This window comes from Lissotriton vulgaris, chromosome 1_1 (genome assembly GCF_964263255.1).
Source record: "Lissotriton vulgaris chromosome 1_1, aLisVul1.2, whole genome shotgun sequence".
NCBI lineage: Eukaryota > Metazoa > Chordata > Amphibia > Caudata > Salamandridae > Lissotriton > Lissotriton vulgaris.
The window spans coordinates 376,677,643-376,697,218 of record NC_141685.1 but is presented as its reverse complement, the minus strand read 5'-3'; the positions used below and the strand labels follow the sequence as shown (position 1 = coordinate 376,697,218).

At 41.6% G+C, this 19,576-nt stretch overlaps 1 protein-coding gene across 1 annotated transcript in view; it reads left to right on the top strand.

Annotated features, from left to right (window-relative positions):
- The window catches only part of RAB3B (RAB3B, member RAS oncogene family), an 821,272-nt gene that overhangs the window by 145,319 nt on the left and 656,377 nt on the right, over positions 1 to 19,576 (top strand). Inside the window, exon 2 of the mRNA XM_086936190.1 lies at positions 7,377 to 7,604. Coding sequence (XP_086792316.1) covers positions 7,377 to 7,604 — 228 coding nt within the window. The remainder of the gene's footprint in view (positions 1 to 7,376; positions 7,605 to 19,576) is intronic.

The window sequence follows — 19,576 nt, the reverse complement described above, 5'->3', positions numbered from 1 at the left end:
TACCACGCTACATGTGTGAAGTCTGCGCCATCTAGATTTATTCAATACCAAAGTTGCCTCTTTTACCTCAGGGTGACCATTGTAAGGGATTATATTAAAGGACTCGAGATATGGAGTTGATTCCGTTGGCAGGGTTCAGACATTTAATGTTTAGATTGAATATCAGTAAAATTCATTACTCCGATTCCACTTTCCTCATCCCATTACTTTATATTCTGCAGTTGTGAGGCCCCGCCTTACTCAACACACTCCTCGTATGCAACTTTCTCTGCTTTTTATCCCAAAGTTACATCCCCTTTAATGATTAAATGTGAAAGTGCTACCTCTAGGGGGCCTGATTTTATTTTGTGCACACAGGAAAGTAGCTCCTAATTTTTAGCACAGTGCTTTGACAGTGTGTTTTTCCTTTTGTTTCTTTGTTCATGGTGCATTGACTCATATTCTGTATCAAGCTCAACACGGACAAGATTTAAGTCCTCATCTTTGGGAGCAACACCTCGCCATGGAATGACGCATGGTGGCCTGCCGAACTCCACCCATCCCCCGCCCGACAGACCACGCTTGCATCCTCTGCATTATCTTGGACAGTAAGATGTCTATAAAGAAATAGGTGTACACAGTCTAATCGGCCTGATTCCACACCCCATGCATGCTCTGCAAGATCTTCAGGTGGCTCCCAGACAGCACCAGGAGGACCGCTAGAACCAGGCCCTCATCCCCAGCAGGCTGGACTATAGGAACACGGTTTACCTAGGAATCGCTGCAAGCCTCCTGAAAAGACTACAGACAATACAAAACTCAGCAGCAAGACTCATCCTCAATCTCACCAAATGGGCCCACCTCAAAAAGCTATTGTGGCTCCCGATCCAGAGGAGATGCCAGCTGAAGATGTTGACCCACACATACAAAGACCTGCACAATGAAGGACCAGCATACATCAACAAACGCAAGACCTTTCACTAACCGACCAGACATCTACGATCCTACTGCCTCTTCCTTGCAGACACCCCCTGGATCCACCATGGCAACAGCAAGGGATGCTCCTTCTCACACCTAAGGGCCAAAGCTTGTACAGACCTTCCCCCTGCACCTTAAGACCTCCCCATCGCTCCAACAATTTGGGAAAGGACTCCGGACCTGGCTGTTCGAGTGAACAGATCACTACTAAACAGTTAGCAACTCCATCACCTTGAGAACCTCACAGGTGATTTGCTGCACTTTATAAATCCTTGAATGATTTATGATTTTGTTTATTTTCCCCTGTATGGCAGCACCTAGGTCCACACTACAACAGACTATTTATTGTTTTGGGAGTGGTGCCACAGCTGTGGCATTAGCTATTATAAACAAAAGGAGCTGCCATCTCAATAAGTTACATATAATAGCCAATCAATAAGAATAAGTAATGATTATGTGTTGACTTGGAGAGAGCACAGTCCCATTGACATGACGTCATTTCAACATCGGAATCTATTGAAAATTTTTCAAAAAGCCAGCAACGGCTACTGCCAATCCGACCTGGAGGGGCAGCGCGGAGATTATTATTATTTTTTTTTTAAACAAAACACTTACCTTTCGCTGCTGGACGCCACGATCTTCTGCTCCCGTGCCACTCCTTGCTACTCCTGGCACTATTGATACCCAGGAGCACAGGTTCCCAGACTCCTCACACAATCCCAACACTGCTCTCATGCTATTACTCCCTGCATGAGAGCAGCACTGGGATTGGGCGGACCGAGCCGGTCTCACGCTCCAGCAGGGACTGGGAGCCTGTGCCCTGAGCACTGGGGATATCTCCAAGGAACATCCTGAAGATATCCAAGTGCGTGTGTTGGTTTGGCCAGCAGTGGACAGCCGGCCAAAGGAGGACAGACGGCCAAATCGACATGCGCTCTTTCAGTGCCTACCACCACTCCCACCCTGATGCTGACGCGACATGGCCCCCTCCCACACTAGACTCACAGGATTGGAGGTCAAAAATAAAATGACAATAAAATAGTTCAATTGTCATTTTATTTTTCTTCTGCCTGCTGCGTTTCAGTAGTGGGGAGGCGCTCCTCCGCCATAGCAGAGGAGCCACCCCTGCAAATACATAGGGCTCCCAGTTTTATGGTATTTATTTTTTTAAGATTTCCGTCTATTTATCCATATTTCTTTTTTGGCCATTTTATTGGGGCTTATCCATATTTATTTTATGTTTTGAGAATAATCTGACACGTAAAATGGTATATTTCCACAATTATTTAACTGATCAACATGCACTTTGATAACTTTCAAGTTCTAGTAAATTAAGCAGGCACATATGACAAAACAAAACTCTGACAGGTAAATATCAGCATTATATACAAATACATAAACATTGCCTATATTTAACCCGTTCGATGCGTCTGACGGCCCCCGGACGTCTGAACCACGCCCACTCGTTATTTCACCCGCACCGCAGCGAAATTCGCGCCACGGTCAACGGGTTAAGGAAATCTCATCTGTTTTTAAATCCCCATGGTGTCTACCTGCTTAGCAGGTGGTCTGGAATTAATGAAGGACAACAAGAAGAGTTACTCACAAGATGCACTATTTTATGTATTTTTCCGCTTTCAAAAATAAATACAGACAGGAAAAAGATTGTTTTCTGTCTGCATTTATCTGTAAAAATCAGTAAAACTGGAAGCCTTTCTCATACATAAAAAGCAACACCACAGAACAACGGCTGGATGTTTAGGAAAAGGAGGATACTGTGCATTAGAGCTGTGATCCACGCATTAGGCCCTCCAGAGCAATGGCAGACACATTTAAGATCACACAAAATAGCCCCAGGTGTCTTGTTGTTCCCATTTCTAGGTCTTGTTTGCAGGCAGTGAACAAGCGCTGTCACTTGTGACGATCTATTGTTTCAGGGGGGAAACCCCTCTACACAGGCGGCTTTTAGCCCACCCATTTCTTACCATTGGCTGGCTTTATCTTCGCTCTATTTTTCTTGCTTCTCATTGGTCAGCTTGGATGGGTTTTACTTCCTCTTCATGTGTTTCTCCCTTCACTGGAGCATGGAGTAAATACTGATTAATTTCTGCGTTGAACCCCAGGTCAGACATAAAATAACACTGAAGTGGGATTAAGTGACGTGACACGTCACTGAAGCTCGGGGATGTTTGCATTTCTTCTACATTCTTATCTTCCAGCTCCGCTCCTGTGTTTATTCCGATCCACCTCTGGCACCTAAATGGTTTTTGCCGAACGCGTTGCTTTTGCTTAGCACAACGATTCATCTGATTTTCTCTCAGAATAGCTAACAGGCCGCCGTGCACCTGTTGGGTGGTATGGTGACCATAATGAGAGGAAAGGTGGCTGTATTATGTTCCTTTCGCATTCCTTTATAGTCTGAACATACATTAAAACGTTTGAAATCTAAAAAAAACAACAACAAAAAACACATTAGGACTTTCTCACGGAGCGGGTTGGGAGCCCCTCATGTCTGAGTTTTCACTAAAGAAATGCTTTCTGGGATTTGTAGTCTCCAGTCTTTTGAAGAGGATTAAAACACCTGTAATCAAATTTGCAAAAGTATAGGCGGGGGCTCAGTGCCCTTGGAGTGATCCGGCGGCTTTACTCACACGTGACATCCGACAGCTCTGTCGCGAGGCCGCGAGGCCCTTACTTTTGGAAGGATGACGGCCAGGGATGGACACGCCTTGTGAAGCTTTGTCGCCGGCCTCCCGTGTGAGCGTGAGTCGTGTTCCGCTGACGCACAATGCAGGACTTTGAGTAACTTAACTCCGGTCTATGCAGCCGCGTCAGCCTGTGAGTTGCTCTGAGGGCACTGACTCACCTGTCGATGGAGCGGCAGCCAGCTGCAGAGACTGGGCAAAGCAGGTAAGACACCAGCCGGGACTTTCCTCGCGCGCTTTTGAATGTCTGATATAGGTTCTGAAGCAGCGTTGACGTATCGCTGCACGTTGGCGACTTCAAGCCGCATTCTTTTCATTAAGACAGCAGTGATTTCTGGGAGTTGTAGTATTTCTTTGCCGTCATTGATCCAACCGGACTAATGCACCAGATGAATGGTTTGTAAATAGAAGCCAGGGACTGGATACGGAGTGAGTGTCCTGCCTACACTGGGCCATCTCGCACGTCTGTCCCCGGAGTGTCGCTCATTACAGATGCCCCTAGTAGACGGAATCAGGGTTTGACCGTACTTGTGGGCTGGTTTTATCTCGCTGCACGTATTGCAGCCTCTTTCCTGCGTTCGGGTTCTGCTGATAAGTGACCATTCACCATCCCATATTGGGACTAGATTCAGCGGCCTGTAGTGCTGAAATAGGAAAGCATTTGGCCCCGGATCCCATAAATTGGGGTCAAGGTGTGACAGAGGAAAGTGGGCTGAGCCACGAAGAGCGGAGCTTGAAAACCGGAGTCTGAACTTATACATTTTTATTTTTAAATCTGCTGCAAGTAAATTGGCAACAAGGACATATGCGACCATAAATCTGTTATATATTACTTAATTGGCCGCAAAGAGTCTGAATGTTTTAAATTCTTAATGGGTTAAGGCACCTATTGCAGAGATCATTGTGAGCACAGCAGTTTTGAGAGGAGTATAATAGAGGCGAGACAACACCAGTGCTTAACAAAGTTCTGGGAGAGTTATGTGTTTTGTCCACTCACAGTTTTGACTCGTATGGTACCATGGAAGTTTAATGTGCCTGCTGAGAAGCACATCGTGTAACCTGCAGATCACAGCATCAAGTTAGGTAAGTGGGCTACTGCTTTTGACACAGGCCATTTTGTAACTTCCAGTTCATAAGTTGCAAGCCTAATACAGCACAGTGATCCATTTACCAGCACCAAGGAGCTGCATGCAAACTGTAAGCCATGGGTTTAGTTCCTTATTGATTTGTTCTTTTGTTCTCAATATGTCGTTATTTTAAGATTGCATGAGGGGTCCTTTGGGAAGTAATAAAGTCTTGTCAGTACAAACAGGCGCAATCACTGTGTTACTTTTTAAATCCTGAGTTTGTGTTTCTCTCGACCATTCACTCTTAACAGTTGACTTCTACAAGTATGGATGCTATGTGATAACTACACCTTATAGCCTCCATTGTCTTATGTAACAGTTTCTGCACATTGATTTACACACTGTTATGAATTATTGTGCCTCTGTGTGTGATGTAAAGCGCTTTCGCATCCCACACTGGGATGAGTAGCGCTATCTAAGAATTAACTAAAGAAATTAGTAGGTGCCATTTAAATAAATATTTTTGTAATTACTCCGTTAAAACCTTTTCTCCAATAGTTTCTCTTAAGTACTTTTGAAGTGGTAAGCTGTGCACCTTTATTTCATTCCATTCCACAGGTGTCTAGGTGTTAGGTTCCGTATAGCCCCCAGCCAGGGTGATACTTGAACAAAAGATGGGCTGATGGCCCTTCAAATCAGGCCTTTGTTTGGGGTCCAAATGGATTTTAAAATAGGAAGGCCTACTTGCTGCCTGCAGGTTGCTGCTCCAAACAAATGCAGACAATGTGCAGGCTCGGCTGAATTATGTCAGATGTTGGGAAATTACACCAGGACAAATTCAGCATGTTTCCCTGCGTCGGCCGGATCCCAAATCCGACCCAGAAATAACATTCACAGGGTGCAGCATTACCTTCCAGCAGGACTCAAGGGACAGTGGCCTGTGTACGCACCCTACATTCAAGCCATATTTGCTTCCGGGTGTGAGGTAAATCTATTCCCTGCATGTGGAACTGCCAAATTGTGAGCTTATCACAGCCCACTCCTTTACCTTGCTAGATTTCGACAGGTCAAACCTAACAAAATGTACTGGTGTAAAGTGTGTGATAAAAATGCGAACTATGCAGATTTCGGTACAACAAATACTCAATTTGCATATCATGAGTCGTTTTACCTTCCAAAACTTGGATTAGGAGTTATTTATCACCCGCAGCTGTTTGGGATGTATTTGGTGCGATAAATACCATGCTCTACTCTGAAATACTTGAATCAGGCCACAGAGAGGAAGCCATCCTCATAGCTGCTAAACAGACCCATGTCCTATGAGAGACTTTTAGCGTAGCCCGGTTTCTTTAGCCAATAGCAATATGCACCCGGGAGACTCTGGATCCTATAGTAAAAATGTTAACCAGCATTGGCAAAGGCAATAGGCTTTCACTGTACATGAGCTATTAGCTTTGTCCGTGTGTTTTAGCCATGTTGAAAAGCAGAATGGCTGAAAATAAATTTAAAAAGTGCTTTGACAAGCCCAGCGACGACCCCATCATAGCGTTTATTTGTGTTTACTTTCGGCCATGCTGCACAGCACCGACGCTACTATACAACATGACTAAAACACATTGACAAGGCCAACAGCTCTCACATTGGCGAGGCCTATTGTCTCTGCCAATGCTTGTTTTTTCTTGGACAGTACTTTCTCCATGTTTGAAGATCTTGGAGGCCGAGTGTATACCCTGCATCCGTCCTTTCTTTATGTGAACCTTCCATTCTTTATATTTGACATTGTTTCTGGCCTGGCCCTGCACCCTCTACCTTTGACATGTTGCAGGTTCATTCCATGAACCGGCTCCAGTTAAGAGCCTCTAACGTGTTCTTTGCTTTGCTGTGGCCATCTTCCTTTCATGTTCCAGTGATGGCTCCTGTTAGAAATGACAGATCATGTGACCGTGTTTTGCAGAGTGATCCCAAGCGCTCTACACCATTTAGGGAACACATTTCTTTATTGATGGGCCTAGTACTCACCAAAAAGGATCATGGGTTGGTTGAAGGTGTGAGGCAGAAGGAGTAAAAACAAGATGGAGGGCTGAGCAGCAATTGGACATGTGCACGAAACGACCTGGAGAATCAAGGCGACCTGGGTACTCTCCAAGCACAATGAAGCAATAGCTTATGTCAGGTACAAGAGGAGATACTTTACTCTTTCCTGTTCCTGCCATCATCCTATCTCAAAGAGACCTCAAATGGAAACACGCTCTTTATGACTGCTGCCCATGGACACCGCAATAGACTATGAAGCTGGGAATTTTCTACAGAAGACATATGAGACAGAGTTCTACTTACACTTCTTCTATGGAAGGCGCCGACCAGAAAGTACATCTTTAAAGATAACATTTATTTCACAGAGAACTGCAGTCTTTTTGTCACTGAATTAAAAAAAAATGTATATCAATAATTTAGAGGCCGAACTAGGTAAATATTGACTGGTTGTGCACATATTCTATTTAAAAGTTTCAACTTCTAGAACAGAGCATATGACAGATTAAGGTTTTTTCATTAACAGGTACAGAGCTGCAGATAAATATTTCCTGAGTAACATTAAAATGAGTGTTGTACACCTGGTCCTAACAAAATCATACTTGTTCTTCCATAGATGGCTTCAGTGACTGACACCAGGTATGGGCATAAAGATGCTTCAGATCAAAATTTTGACTACATGTTCAAACTGTTGATCATTGGCAACAGCAGCGTGGGCAAGACGTCCTTCCTCTTCAGATATGCTGATGACACCTTCACGCCAGCCTTCGTTAGTACTGTGGGCATTGACTTCAAAGTGAAGACTGTTTATAGGAACGATAAGAGAGTGAAGTTGCAAATCTGGGTGAGTACTACTGGGTTTGACTCATTCATATAATAATAGTTAGTTTGTTTTGTATTTGTCACGTTTTCAAATGATGACTTACTTAGGACTGTATACTATTGGTTGACTTGAAATTGGGTACAGTGGGTTAATGTAGAACATCAGCAAAAGTGTCATTTGGGTGGACTTTTGGGTTGAAACCCTGGCTGATATAGTTGACTTTGAAACCCATGTATCTGTCCTTTCAATACATTTATATAAGCAAATCATCTATTTTAAGTTCACTAGGTGTTCATTTTACACACAGTGATTTGTTGTGAAAATCATGAAAGACGTTTGCTATATTATAAGAGATATTATTAATGGCAATGTAATTCAAATTTCCCCTTAGTGAAGATTCATATGCAACATTCATTTAGAATGATGTTATATTCCCCCTTATGTTCGGCAATCCACCTATTTGATGATCTTTCTTTCAATTTTTATTCATGGAAAAGTCATTAACATCAATTTTAACAGGAATATTGAATTGACAAATAATGGCTTCTGGGCATCATCTAAGGATATTCTACTACTATTCGAAGTACCCTTCTAACATGGGTTGCTCTCACTAGTTACACACTCTGATGATTCTTTTCACAATCATGGATGATAGTTATTGATATGCACAAACTTTGATGTTGTCTTACCCCTTTTGATGGTACTAGCATCCCCAGACCCCATTCTAACTTCAAAGGATCATGCTGTTAGACATATGTATGTCATATTTTTTAACATGAATCAGGCGCGTATCTAGGAGTTCCAGTGAATAAATGTAATGCTAAGCTCGAGTTTGTTTTGGGTATTAATTCTTGACATGTGTCTTACAGAAGACAAGAACTTGGTATTTATATTCAGAAGAAGAATATTTGTGTAATATGTCTTTAATTATCCAGACTTTATCTGCCAATGCAGTAAACACATATTTGTTTCTTGTCTGAGTAAGAAGTTATTTAAAAAAACTATTTACCCACAATCAACTAGACCAGAGTATTGGTGATAGATGTTGGCCCTTTTTGTTTTTAAATAACTGATTGAAATGTTTAGTGCGTTACAACCCACTATTTATCAGATGTATTTTATACATTAATAATTCAGTTTAATGGAAGGATGTACTTATAATTTTGTTAAGTCTCTTTTTTTGTACTATGGTTGTTGCACTTGCTGTTTTCGATTTGTTGTATGATGTTTATTTGCAGGGTGCGTTAGCACTGAAGTCATATCAATTGCACTGAATTGCACTTTGAAGTCGTTTTTAACCAATCTTAGTAGGTAAGAGTCCTGATGGGTACTGATAAGGCAGCATTTTGTGGCACGGATATTTGCCAGTCATTGACCACCTGCTCCTAAACCAGAAGGAAATTTGCTTCTTGACAAGGGACTGTTAGGACCAGAAGATGCGTCTTTCTTAGACATTGCATAAGGTTATGTGCGTCTACAAACATAATCCTGTACAGAAGAGTGACAGATCATTTTTGGCTGCAGGCATAAAGACTGTAGAGCAACACACTTACCATACATAGCTTTTGTAACTATAGACTTGCATTTGTTAAACATTCATCTCTAAGGGTTAAGGCAGAAGAAGTGATGATTAGGAGAAGTGACCTCTTAGCATTAAATAAGGAAGACACGTGATGGTTGAATTAGGTAGGGCTGCCGAAAGATGCTTATTTAACATTGAACTTTTGGAATTAGGCAAAAGCACCAAACATTTGTAAACCTTACTTGATGAGAGCACATATGGTATAAAATAAGTAAGTGTTTTGTTTGTCCATTGAAATAAGTGTTATGCACACATTTTTATAAGTTTACCATGTGAAATCTTCCTAAGAATGTAATGTTTCAAAAACATGTAATTGGCAAGCAACTAGTACTCCTTTGCTATTCTGTCAGATTTATTTTTTTGCTTTCTTTGTTTTTTCCTGTGTTTTTATTTGCATAATCAATTCTTTTTATCAGAAGTGTTGTACCTAGTGATGTATCATGGTACATACCATCTTTGTTTTACATCAAGGATTAGGTGTTGATACATGGTGGTTGAGAAATGATGACTTAAAGATATTGAACATCTGGTTGCCATCCACACTGAGATGAATGGAGAAGCCAAAGCAATGCAATATATCACCCATGGAAGCGATGCATAAGGAGCAGAGAAAGGCATGCAGCACTGAACACTGGAACACTCTGAACTTGTAAAAGAGTAGACTAGAGAGTGATCCACACCAGGAGTTAGAAACTGAGTAGTAGGAGGAGAAGTTTTTAAGGACGACACCATTAATGTGTAATTGGTGGTGTTGAAAGCAGCTGGCAGAGGCGGATGGGAACAGTGGGTCAGTGTTTGCGGCAGGCAAAGAAATGTAACTTTTATAAAGCCCAGAGATTGAGGTAGGTTACATAGACTTTGAAGGAATGAAAATGGTTGGACTCCGGCTGTGCTGAGATTTTATAGATAAAAATAAGAGTTGGGACATTGGCCAATAAGTAGATGGTGATGTGGTATAACCTGTAGAGGTTTTCCATTGAGGCAGTATTATGGCTTACTCATAACAGTCCATGCATTGTTCTGAAGAGAGAACACTGAATGGAGGAGAGAGGAGAGGCAGGACAGGATTATTTACAAGAGTGCCAGAGGTTTGATGATTTGTGGACTGAAAGGGTTGTATTTGTCACTGGATGGATGGTAGACCGTAGTAATTGAATGAGTGCAGGGGATGAGCTGGAAGAGAAGGAGAGGAGTTGCATCAATGTGGACAGAAGAGTAGAGGAGAGCGAAGGAGGCAGTGAGGAGGATATTAAGGGTGATGCCACTGCTGGTAACATAGAGAAGTAGGATGCAAAGTCAATGACCTGGAGATGGTTAGAGTAGCTAACGGGTGAGTGTAAAGTGAATGTGACAGGCAGCGAGGGTGCGCTTGAAGTATAGAAAAAAAGATTAAGGAATAAGGTTGATTTAATTGAGTCAAGAGCTTTTTAGAGAATTAAGGATCTTCTTTAATGAATATAATGTCCAGTGATCAGGATTTTGCCAATTTTTACTAAGCTGGCGTTGAACGAGATACAAGGCTGAGGGCTGAAGGGCCGGAGTTATTTTATCTGCTAGTTTTGTGGCATGTTCCTTAGAGGTTGTCATATTGGGGTCTTGGACTTTCTTGGATACTTGATAAGCACACTAGTGATGCATGTACTACAGCAGAGGTAGAGAAGAACAGGGAGATGTCGGTGGCATATTAACTATTTAATATGATGTTAAACGCAGGGCGACTTACTTGCTTTTTTAAAACAAAATAGTTTGAGTACAATTTTGAAGTTGATGGTAATAAAATAACTTTAAACAATATATTGCACCATAAAACAAGTAAAAAGGTGAAACATAGGTAAAAGCAAAACTGTTACCAGGTTTGAAAACTTATGATCATGGGGCAAGACTGATGCTACGGAATGGAGGTGATGGGGTAAAGAAGTAAAACTTTAATATGCATATTTAGGTTCAAAGTTTTACCTATTACAAGCACATGTGTCAAACCATGTTGGAAGGCACAAATTGTCATACGCCGTAACATAAGGAATATCGCATCCAATTACCATACAAAAAGAACCAACCAAAACCATCATTTTACTATCTAAATATTGCACAGTAAATTTCAAATACCTAAGTTCCACCAAGCAATGGACAGAGGGGAAAGAAAGGGATGAGTGGTAAGGTAAGATGGGGCAACTTCGAACAGTAGAGCAAACACACTTATCACAAATGCATACACCCGCTGTTGGAAGGGGACTATTCTCTACATGGTAAATCTGCATGTTCCCTGCCTTGAATATCCAACTATATGTGAAACTGGTGTATAAACTTTTCATTTTGGCCCTGGCATCAGTCTATTCTACTGTGTGCACAGATGTCTGAGCCTGTCCCTGGTAATGCCCGGTCCAGAACTGTACTGAGATCTGGAGTAGCGCACACAGTGTGCCCTGATTTTGGGCATAGGCCTGCCTAAGGCCATGGATGAATCAAGTAAAGAGGTTGTGGCAATATTTCTCTGACATTGTACTTTGTATCAGGGAGAAGAAAACCTTCTGACTCTTCTCATGTAAAGTTCTGTGCTTATTTGAACCATCGGGGTCCCATGAGATCCAGTCCCGGAAGCTGCAACTTCACGCAGTGAGCACCCGTGGGATCCTGGTCTGTGGTTTGAGGAGGCTGAGCAACATGACAGTAAGCCAAAGGTTAGGGGGTCTGTGGGGCTCAAATGGCAGGCCGTGCATGAGGGAGACAGTAATAACAGTGGCAGAGATGCAGGAAGTCAGCAGTGGCTGTTTTGTACTTTGTGTCACTGCCAAGTACCATTTTCTCCTCTCACTGACTGACCATTTGCAGTGAGAAGGGGAGTCAGGAATCTGGAGGCTTGCATAAGCAGATGTCAGGCCATACGTGTGAGCAATAATCTTTCCTCGAGCCCTGGAAAAAAGGCAACTTTTGACAGTGCTTGTTGGCCCTTATAACAGCCTCTCAGATGCACAATGCATGTGCAAGATTCAGTCACAACTGAAGTCACTGTCTCTGCATGCCCAGTGTGTATCTTGGCATGGATGGGAGCAAACCAGCCCGCCGATCTCCTCCACATGCCTTCTACATCCCTTGTCGGACACTGCCCGTTTGTACCTATTTTGACTGGGCAACCCTAATTTGAGCCCTCTTTCGTGCCTTCTTTCACTGGTCAGGTTCATTATGAGCTGCACACTGCACCTCAGAGCTCTCATGCATAGTTTGCCATTGCTTCTGCTATTACTGTTGTTGTTCCTTCACTGCTTGCACAGTAGAACATTCCAGTACATCTGGAGTGCTTGATTAATTCTCCAAAGAATTTACCTCTAGTGAGGACTTATTACCATCTACCACCCCTTATAATCCACTGTGCCTTGAATCACAATGTGAGCAATCATCAACAGCATGCACTCCTTGACTAACTCCTTTCATACCACGCTCTAACAAATAACCACTCTGACCCACAAAGACACATGGAACACATGTGACATCATCCACAAGTTTCTAGACCCGATCCAATCAGGCTTCTCAGAACTTCATTCTGTGGAAGCCCTAATATGGTCAATGCTTTCTCCAGGAGGACAATCTCCTTTCATCATCTTTCTCCTTGCCTTATGACCCCTCTCTCACGTCGACTGCGGCTACGCCCAGCCCTGGAGAGAGTACACACTACCACTCCTTGGGATGTCTTGGTGTGAGAGTTATAACCCCTTGCTTGGACCTTAATGAGCCAAACCGGACTCAAAATTCAATCTAATGATCATTTCTAACATGAAATCATGTAACACCTCAAATCTAGCTTTTGATTTTGTACAGCAGAAGACCACTAGCAAAAACATTGTTGACATTTTAAAGCCACTATAGTACCATCCTGGATAATGTAAACCGCTGTGAATCTGAACATGCTCTAATCTGAATCCGTGTGAAACTTCCTAGTTGTGAATCCTACCCAGCAGCTGAAGCAAGACCATCCATGCACATGTTCATGTTTTCCCCACCCTAAGTTATGGGAGCATCTAAAAGCTTCACTAGAAAGTGAGGTCTGGTGCCGATCACTAAAGGCGCAGTGGTAGATAAGCCATTCCTAAGGGTTTAAAATAAATATTTCCATCTGAGGTATTCGAGCGAATAGTTCATCCAGTATAAGAGTATTTGGTCTTTTGATATTGGTTGTGACACAAACTGCTAGAAAATGTTTGATGTTTTAGAGAAAACATTTGTATTGAATCAATAATAAATCCATCACAGTATTAATACCTAAATGTAATATGTTAATATACACCATGCTACCATTAAGACTCCTATCCAACAAGCACCAGACTTTAACTATTTTTTGAATGAGGTGAAATAGTAAAGTTTTTTGTTACACTGTTGCAGAACTACCCAAGCGTTGTTAAACTCAGCATAGTATTTTTAATATACATTACGATATAGTGAAATGCACTTTGTCCAGGATCTTTGACACTTACCCCAAATAGTTTAGAATTGGAGTTAAAGTAGTAATTGATCTATACACTATTGGGAAGGGACTACATTCAAAGTCGTATGTTTTTGTTCCACAAGAGTACTATGCAATATTAATGACCAATGTTCAATCAAAGACTTTCTATCAGATAACCTTTGTACCAATGTTAACTTTCACTAAAACACATAGATAATTCCTAAACATAAGGAAATGTACTCATTTTATCAAACACCATGGAAGACAGAATATAAACAGTGCTACAAATAACACTCAGAAAAATCATGTGATACATGTTTATTTAATAAAACTATTTAATATCATATGTCAATTAATGTCCTATTTATGAATCTGTATCAAACATATGCTTGATTGACTGGTTGTTATAGAATGTGGTTAGTAGTCCTGACTGTGACAGCCTGCCTGTAGTTGGATCTGAACTCCTGAGAGTCAGTCGCATGTTGAAAATGACTTCTGTAGTAGTCTCACAAGAGAGTCGGCACACGAAGGCAACGATTTGAAGGGTACGTTTATTCAAGTCATGGACCAGAGCTGCTGTTGGGCCACTGACTTGCAACCAACTGCCATTACTTGAGACCCAGCATTCCAATTAGAATATTCAATGGAGTAATGGAACATTCGGTGCAGTATTCCCTCCACTCCAAGCTACACAGAATACTACATTGCTTTCCCTCTTTTACAACAAAAGGAAAAATATGCACTCAACCAAAAACACATTACAAATACAAAACAAAACTTGCAATTAAAATGAGAAAACTTAAAAGCTCAACATTGTACTCTTCTTTCATAACAGCAATAAAAGAACACAAAGCACAACTCTTATACACATAGAATCCTGTTTTACTAATAATAGTTATGAAATATTCGGAGGTAAAGATTTTTGTCTTTCACTACATCTCACAATCAACGCCAATTAAAAACAAATTTCAGAAACCAAATCAGTAGAATTCTGTGACCAATCAAGGCTGAATCCTTAGTCAAAGTGGACTTACAAGATGAAAGGACAGCACTGCTTCCTTAATTTTTCTTGCTTCCAACCTTCACAACACGTTCAGTGTTCCACCATTTTCCACCTTATTCCTGATACCACTACTTTTAGGTTCAGTACCCTAACCGGTGGACCAAATTTAGATTTGCCTTTTCTCGCATGAGTAGGTATTAACGGTCGTCCAAAATCACCTACCTCAAACTCAACATCTTACACTCCTTTTCCTTTTATCATAATACCCCTGCTGCTTTTCTGAGTAACTTCAACCTTATCTCTAATACTTTCATCAGTATGCAGTATTGTATCCCCCTTTATCCATGTTGCTCTCCATGCTGAGGAAAAATTTGTGGTGGCCTTCCTAATTCAACAAAATACAAAATAGCCTGAAGGTAGACATCTTCCAGTAAAGCTGAACACCAGTCTCTTTCAGGGAAAGTACCAACTTGAGGCAATTCAATTGCAGCCATGATGCAGTCATATCCATCACCCTCCAAAGATTCTACTTCTTGGGATGGAAAACGAGAGAGATAGTAACACACACTACTTTCACGACAAAATATGTAGCCTGAGTAGTTAACTGGAGATGTCAAACCTGAGGCTTTAATGTGCCAGCCTGACACTTGGATACGTCACTGCTTTCTCCCTATCCTCACACAAACTGCCTAAAAGCATACTAAAACATTGGAATGTATCAATGCAGGAATACTTAACCTAGACAGTCCTCTTTTCTCTTTCAGGAAAAACAAAAACATGAAGGTCAATCTGTTCAGGGCCGCGCTACCTAGTGTGTCTAATACTGGCACACTTCACGATCATTGGGGCCTTCTAGGGCTAACAGGACACACTAAATGTGGAAAATGCACTGTTTGTAGATTCACTGCTGATTGCAAACAATTTGTGTTTGGCACCATTAAATATATACTCTGAGAATTCTCCAACTGTAACACTTGTAACGTAATCAGACGACACAAAAGATCCAGATTAGGATCTGTCAACACAGGAGCAGGCTATGCTGTAAGACAACAAATGCTGCATTAGTAGAACACTTTGAAACATTGGGCCACATTGAAGACGACATAGATTGGACAATAATAAGTGTGGTTAAAGTGCCCCCGCGGGGTTCAGACCTCTCCCAACTGCTGAACAAAGAGGAACTGAAATGGATCCTGCATACTGGCAGTAGCCACCCAGGCCTAAACCGACTTGAAGACTGGACAACACTGCTGTAAAAACACCTGTTTGTCCACCACTTCTCCAACAACAACCAACTTCTCTGGAGTAATGTATATTATTCTATACAATGATATAACCTGTTTGTATGTGCACTCTCATTTTTCTTTCTCTTCTGTTGTGGCTAAAAGAATCTATGGCCCACAATTGGCTCGCTATGACTTCCCAAGTGCGAGATTGGCCTTCCGTTTATTCGCAGGGTCTTGATTACTTGTTATCCTGCAATTACTGTTATGTGGTTCTAACGGCTCTGCCAACTAGCTGTACCACATTTGGCCTCCTGCAAATGCCCTCACACTATCAAACTGTGCCCTGGTTTGCTATTGTAAATATATATTCTCTGATCAGTTACCAACATTTGTAATTGATTAGGATGTGTATTTTCTCACCGCAATAATTTTCTGTTTATCACTTAAGTCACTGGATACTATTGTTTATATTCTGTGTATATTTATAATTTATAATTTCCGCAATTTATATTTATCACTTAAGTCACCAGATATATAATTGTTTCCATGTTCATTTACGACTTCTGTGTCGCTTTCTTTCATCCAGTCCCCACTCCAAGATGGCCGTCGTCTTTTCCGGGTCACATGACCACTCAGACCGCGCGCATCACCTCACACTATAGCCACCATTGGCCCCAGTCACCTGACTACTCTCAAGAGTCATATGACTGCTAGATCCATCAATTTAAACCTTGTCAAGTCTTCCGCTTCTCGAACCAAAGATAGCAGCCACACCGTTATTCCACCACGATTCCTGCGCTAGGTAAATGCCCGCTCCTGCATCCCTCGTTTTCCCATTAATCACGATGAGGGACACCAACCTATACCCTTGTTTTACTCTTTTAGGTCCAAAGCCGCCTTGCGCACCGGGACCATTACAGTCTTGCCTCTATTCAGAGGTTAGCACGCTAACTCCCTCAAGCCCCTTGGTTCTCCCCCACGTGACCCTAGCCCTTACTACAAAATTGTCTCCCTCCATTCAGGACATACACTCTGTGCTGATTTTGTGAGGAAGTTCATCCCTGCCGATTTTGCGAGGACACTCATCCCGTTCATACTTAATCATCCTATTACTCCGGTCTTTCCTGAAGTCCAAGGGTAAGCCCCATACATTCCCTATTCTCTTCACTACTGCCCAGCCCCTCGCCCCCCAATGGCCGCATCCTTATCCTTGTAGGTTCATTGGCCTCGCTTGCAATCCTGATGCGTTCATATAAGCCCTTGCCCACAGGACTATACTGAAGGTATTGACCCTCTTCTAGGCTATGGCATCGCATAGGTCACACACTGGTTTTAATCACAATTGAAGTAACACTATTGATAGCATGTACCACACTTGTATCACTTTGTTGCATCACTCTGACTTCAGGGTCTCAGGACTAATGTCCTCTCCAGTAATTAACAATCTATTTCTGGTTTTTGTGACCCCTTGGCTACCTTCACTTCACTCCGCCTCCCCGAATCATAGGCATCACGTCTGTCTTCACGCGTAAATTAACTTACCAACTGGCTATGATTTTGCCGCAATCTGCATCTGCGGTATTCTTGCGCTATCTGTGCTAAGAGCCCTGATTGACCTTTTTATTTGTTTCCTCCCCCCTTTTTTCTCCTTTATTTCCATGCTAATATATAGTAATTAGAGGCAATTGTTTTCAGGCACTGTATTCGAAAGTCCTGATGATGATCCTATATCCTTCGGTTAAGGATCGAAACGTCATCAACATAGTTGTCAACCTTAGACACAGTGATTCTTATATGTAATTTGTGTAAAGGTGACCTTCTCATAATTGTTGTTTTTTCTATTGCCTATTACCTTATGGAAACAACTGCAAACTGCCTGAGGCTTTTACTTTACTTTGTTTGTCTGTTTGATATGTGGGTTCATGGATACAGGCTTGTATCCCACTGTTATTAACTCGCATTTTGTTTTATTCAACTATTTTGCATATTAAAATCAACCTTGTCCAGCTGGATATCAGCTAAAATATATTACTGATTGAGGCTGACTGCCTGTTTTAATTGTACATAGTCTTTTGTACATAGTCCATTTAGATGTTTTTAATAGGCAGCTGATTTGATCTGATTGTAATGGTTTTTATTAACTAAACAATAAGGTTTACAACAACAAACACATTCTTTCCACCTGGTATATATTCTGGACTGAAATCAAATTGAAGTACTTTGGTAGAAAGTCTGGCTATCCTTGGGGTAAAACCACATTCTTTGCACCGAAAACTAACACAAGAGGTTTGGGATCAGTTTTAATCACAAATATTTTGACTTCGAGGCAATTACGAAACTTTGTGAAGACTCACCAACAAGCCAACAGTTCCTTTTTAATAACAGAATAACATTATTCTGTATCAACCACATGCCATCGTATAGACCTGATAATGCTTCTTCTGGGTAGACACTGCCCTCAAGCCAACATTGCTTGCATCAACAGTCAATGAACATGGTAGATATGGATATTAATGTGTCAGTGCACTGGGAGAAATCAACTGCTCTTTTGCACACTCAAAAACTCATTGACATTCAGAATCCCATTCTAACGGACCCCTCTCTTTACCATATTAAACAATGGTTTTAACTGAGTCCCATAATCTTGTATGAATCATGAATAAAACTCGCACAGACACCAAAAAAGATTAAAACCATTTTTTCTGGCTCAATAACGCGTTTGACTAAATTGGGTTTGGGTTCCACTCCTTCACTTGAAAACACATGACCCAAATATTCAACTTTGTCTGCCAAAAACACACTTTTATTCTTTCTAAGTAAAACTTAATGGGTTTGTAGCCTTATCAACACCTCATCCAACATCTAATCATGAGTCTCACAATCTGGAGCAAAGACCAGAACGTCATCTTGGAAAATAAAAAGTCCCTGAATGCCCTCAAGCATTTGACACTTCACTTGTTGAAACACCAATGCCACTGATGCCAATCCTAGAGGGCATGCAACAGTGTTGGTATGTCCCAAATGGTGACACTAACACAATGAGATGTCTCGAATTTGGCCCTAACTCAATTTGGCAATAGGCAGAAGCAAAGTCTACTTTTGCAGACCAGTTTGCCCCCTTCAAACTAGGAGATAATTCAGTGATTGTAGTGGATGTGAGTCTACCCATCTCTCTTTATTGAGACAGGTCCACACATACTCTTAATCCCCAATCTGTTTTCAAACAATCACCAAAGGTTTTGCTCACAAAAGATGATTCCACTGGTTCTCTGATTCCTTGCTTACACAAGGAATTTAACTCTTTCTCCAGATCATTTCTGAATCATTTAGGAATGATAGGTTGTGCACCGTTATTGACTTTGATTCTATGGGTGAAATGTTTAATCCTCTCCAATTCACCATAAAACACATAGGGATATCTATTCATAATCTCTTCCAACCCATCACTACACCTCACTATCAGCACTTGCTATCTAGCTCCAGGCTTGAGTACCATTTCAGAAAAGTTCCTGGTGAAACCACCCCAAGATGTTTAACCCGGGGCCTGTAGAAAATTTGCTGGTGGTGGATTTACAGATTTTATACTGATAAAGTATACTATATACACAAAGGCAATTATAATGATAAAAATATATAAATTTCACTCCTCCCGTTGCGGCCTGGAAGAAAGGTATGGACGGGTGCACGGAACTCGGAACTAGAGGAGACTATATATAAAGCGCTGGTGTCCCCACAAGTATGGCA